Source organism: Phaethon aethereus (assembly GCF_964289735.1).
Source record: "Phaethon aethereus genome assembly, chromosome: 20".
Lineage (NCBI taxonomy): Eukaryota > Metazoa > Chordata > Aves > Phaethontiformes > Phaethontidae > Phaethon > Phaethon aethereus.
Genome location: NC_138596.1, coordinates 10,886,535 through 10,890,316, shown reverse-complemented (window position 1 = coordinate 10,890,316; position 3,782 = coordinate 10,886,535). Strand labels below are relative to the sequence as shown.

Genomic DNA, 3,782 nt, shown 5'->3' with positions numbered 1-3,782 from the left:
GCGCGCACCGGCTGCAGGGAGCGGCCGGGCCGCGGCCGGTGAGTGAGGCGGAGGGCGGGTGTTGTTAGCGGCGGGCGGCTCCGCGGAGCCCGTCGGCCGCCGCGCGGGGAGCGAGGCCGCGGCTGGGCCCTGCCGGCGGGGGCGGCCTGGGCTCGGCGTGAGTCTCTCCGGCGTGTGCCGGTGCCTCCCCCGCGGGAGGAGCCCGGCGCCATGGCTGCGGACTCGGAGGTGCTGCACTTCCAGTTCGAGCAGCAGGGGGATGCCGTGCTGCAGAAGATGAACCTCCTGCGGCAGCAGAACCTCTTCTGCGACGTCTCCATTTACATCAACGACACCGAGTTCCAGGGGCACAAGGTGATCTTCGCCGCCTGCTCCACCTTCATGAGGGACCAGTTCCTGCTCAACCAGTCCAAGCAGGTGCGGATCACCATCCTGCAGAGTGCCGAGGTGGGCAGAAAGCTGCTGTTGTCTTGTTACACGGGGGCTCTGGAGGTCAAAAAGAAGGAGCTGCTGAAATACCTCACCGCTGCGAGCTATCTCCAGATGGTTCACATTGTGGAGAAGTGTACCGAAGCTTTGTCGAAATACTTGGAAATAGACGCTTCCATGGAGAACGCTAATCAGGCTGCAGAGAGGTGTCATTCGTCAGACGCTGAACTGAGAAGCGGGGATGACATTGTAGATAAAGATTGTGAAATAATTGAGATCTCTGAAGACAGCCCAGTGAATGTAGAATACCCTGTGAAACAGGAGAAGGGGGATGTCTCTCATCCTCCAGTGCAGGGCTTGATCTCGGAAAGAAAGGACGCAAAAACCCCAGAAATACCAACAGTTGAAATTGGATATAAGGATGATGAAATCTGTATCTTCAGAATGGATTCTATGAGCGTAGTGAATGTAGAAAACGATCATTTTCCTCAGCCTTGCACATCCTCTAAAACAAATTTATATTTTCCGGAAACCCAGCACTCCTTGATAAATTCTACAGTTGAAAGCAGAAACACAGAAATGTCAGGAAATCAATTTCAGGCTTTTGTCAGTGACAATCCAGAAGGAACGTCTAGTCTGATGAATGGGTTCCAGAGCCTGGATGATTCTGGCAATTCATGGCGGCACCAGTGTCCAAAGTGTCCAAGGGGATTTCTGCATCTTGAGAACTATCTCAGACATCTAAAAATGCACAAACTGTTCTTGTGTTTGCAGTGTGGCAAAACATTTACACAAAAGAAGAATCTCAACAGGCACATCCGGGGGCACATGGGCATCCGCCCCTTCCAGTGTATGGTGTGCTTGAAGACCTTCACTGCCAAAAGTACGCTTCAGGATCACCTGAATATACACAGCGGTGACAGGCCCTACAAGTGTCATTGTTGCGACATGGACTTTAAACACAAGTCTGCTCTTAAAAAGCATTTAACTTCTGTTCATGGAAGGAGTAGCAGTGAAAAACCAAACCTGAACACTATTACGAAAGTTAAAATAGACTATGATTAATGGATGGGTGGATGTGGAGCGAGGCTCCATGAAAAGCTCCTGCCTAGTCAAATTCTAGATGAAATTCTAGATACACATCCCCACGTAATGGAGAGAAGCACAAATATGTGACTGGTGATCAAAAGACGGGCCTTGCAAGCAGCAAACTTGGCTGCTGCAGTAAGGTTGCTATCGCTATTAAGTGCGAAAAAGGTATTTACTAGTTGAAAATAAACTGCAAAATATGTGAAAAACTATTTCATGTTTCTCTTCTGTTATCCTGGACGCATTCTGATTCCACACCCCTGCCAATTACATCTTGCACTCCCCTGTTTCAAGGGCTTTCAGTTTTTTAAAGTTTTTCAGACTGTTACTGATACTGCAATAACCTGAAGCCTGACCCGTGATGTTCCTGATCTATATCGCCTAAGGAAAGGGGATGTTTGTATTTATTCAGCAAATCAGTCATTCCCATCCAGTTCATGTATTATTTATGGTGAAATCATCCCCTTACTTGCCCAAAATTTGCTAGGTCTTTCAACAGAAAGGAGGCACGTTTTCATACTCAAGCCTGTCATATTTAAGAGCGAGCACACAACAAACAAAAAATAATCAAGGAAGCTTTCAAATTGGCTCTTGCAAACAGAAAATTGGTGAAAGAGAAAGAAACAAACTGTCACCTTGCAGTTCATTTTTAACTGGATACTCTCATTAGAAGTACTTGCTTTCAGTTTTATGAATGAGTTCTGAATTTTTGTAAACTACTTCTGATTGGTTTTTTCTGTCATACCAATGTTTTGCACCTGTATTTGACTAACTCTGATTAAGTTAGTCCTGTTTCTTGAGTTGTAACATTTGCCTTTATTTTTATCTGAGATTTCTCAGATACATACACCAATGTGAAAAATTAAGCTGTGTGCTGTTACATAGTAGCAGTTTCTAGGTTAATTTTGAAAAAGAATCCTTTCTATCTTGTTAGGAACAGCTTAGACATAGAGGTCTTCTCATATTCTAATTCTGTGATACAGTAAAACGGTAACGATGTGTGTTTGGATAGGTGTGTTTGTACTTCGTCAAAGGTCATTTCAGTTTCATCACAAGCATCAAAAGCCCTGTAATGCAGAATCTTTATCCTGTATCTGTCTTTGGTATATGTTTCTTCCACTTACTGTGATATGAATAAAGAGTCTATTGAGTTGTTATTATGAGATAATGGCACTTACATTAGATTCCCTCCAATTAGCAAAAAGCAGTAGTTCTTCATCTTGTCTATGTCACTAGGGTACACGTTCCTTCAAGTTTCAGAAGTGCTGTTATGAAGTTCTTGCTCCGAGTCCAGAAGTCTGGCCCGTGTGCTCTATAACCTGGCTGTTTTTAAAATACAAGACAATATTTTTTTATGTCAGTTTACAGGTTTCACCTATTTTCCTTCCCTGTGTCTGTGAGTGCACCAGCCATTGCTTGGGGTTTTATTTATCAGCTATGTGAGGGGCTAAGTGGTGCGTTACCTGCCATGCAGTTTCCTGTTGTTATCTGTAATAGGCATGGTCAGCTGTGCCAGCATTATCACTGTCTTCAGCTCTTGGAAATTTCAGTTGAAGAGTTTTTAAGAACTTTTAATGAGGTTTTTTTTAAGCTCTTCATCTGATATTACTAAAACTTAAAAGTACATATTTGTTGGATTGCAGCAATATTTGCAGTTCATACTAGGCCTTATTGTGGTAGGCAGCATATGTCTTCCTCAGAAACCTTGTAGTCTAGGCAAAGTAGTGTGTTCTGAAGCTGAGCATACCGCTAGTGCTGTATTCCTCCAAAAATTCACAAAAATGTCTGACTTTACGTAGACAGTTGACTTGTGAAGGACTCCATTGTATTGGATCACTGGAAAGGCATGCGTGCAAGTCTGCATACCGGGGTGTCCCTGTGAATAATGACTGAAATTACACCCCCCAAGTAAGTTGCTAGTGTGACTGTGAATTAAAATCACCTGGTTTATCCAATACTTTAAGCATAAGGCTCAACCTTTCACAATCTCTGCTATAATTTCATATTAAAAGTTGATAATTTGCTTTACTTTGGTGATTCTTAACTATAGTAATTGTCATGACAATTACTGTAGTTAAAAGGTTTGGGAGTCATTTATGGTGCAACCTGACATTTTGAAAAAAAAAATTGCATTTTGTAGCATTGTCTTCTGTTTGCATTCATTAGTCTGTCACTTTACAGCCTTTTTGACCTTGTGATTACTATTGTTTCCTTGTTTTTCACAGAATACCATTAATTTTGGATTCTCATTTGCATAAAAATCG

At 43.1% G+C, this 3,782-nt stretch overlaps 1 protein-coding gene across 1 annotated transcript; it reads left to right on the top strand.

The window, feature by feature from the left end:
- Nucleotides 1–210: 210 nt before the first annotated feature.
- ZBTB6 (zinc finger and BTB domain containing 6) lies at nt 211–1,494 on the top strand (the record flags this gene model as incomplete). Its single annotated transcript, XM_082009086.1, has 1 exon — nt 211–1,494. The coding sequence occupies one exon, from the start codon at nt 211–213 to the stop codon at nt 1,492–1,494; it is 1,284 nt and encodes a 427-aa protein (XP_081865212.1).
- Between the last annotated feature and the right edge of the window lie 2,288 nt (nt 1,495–3,782).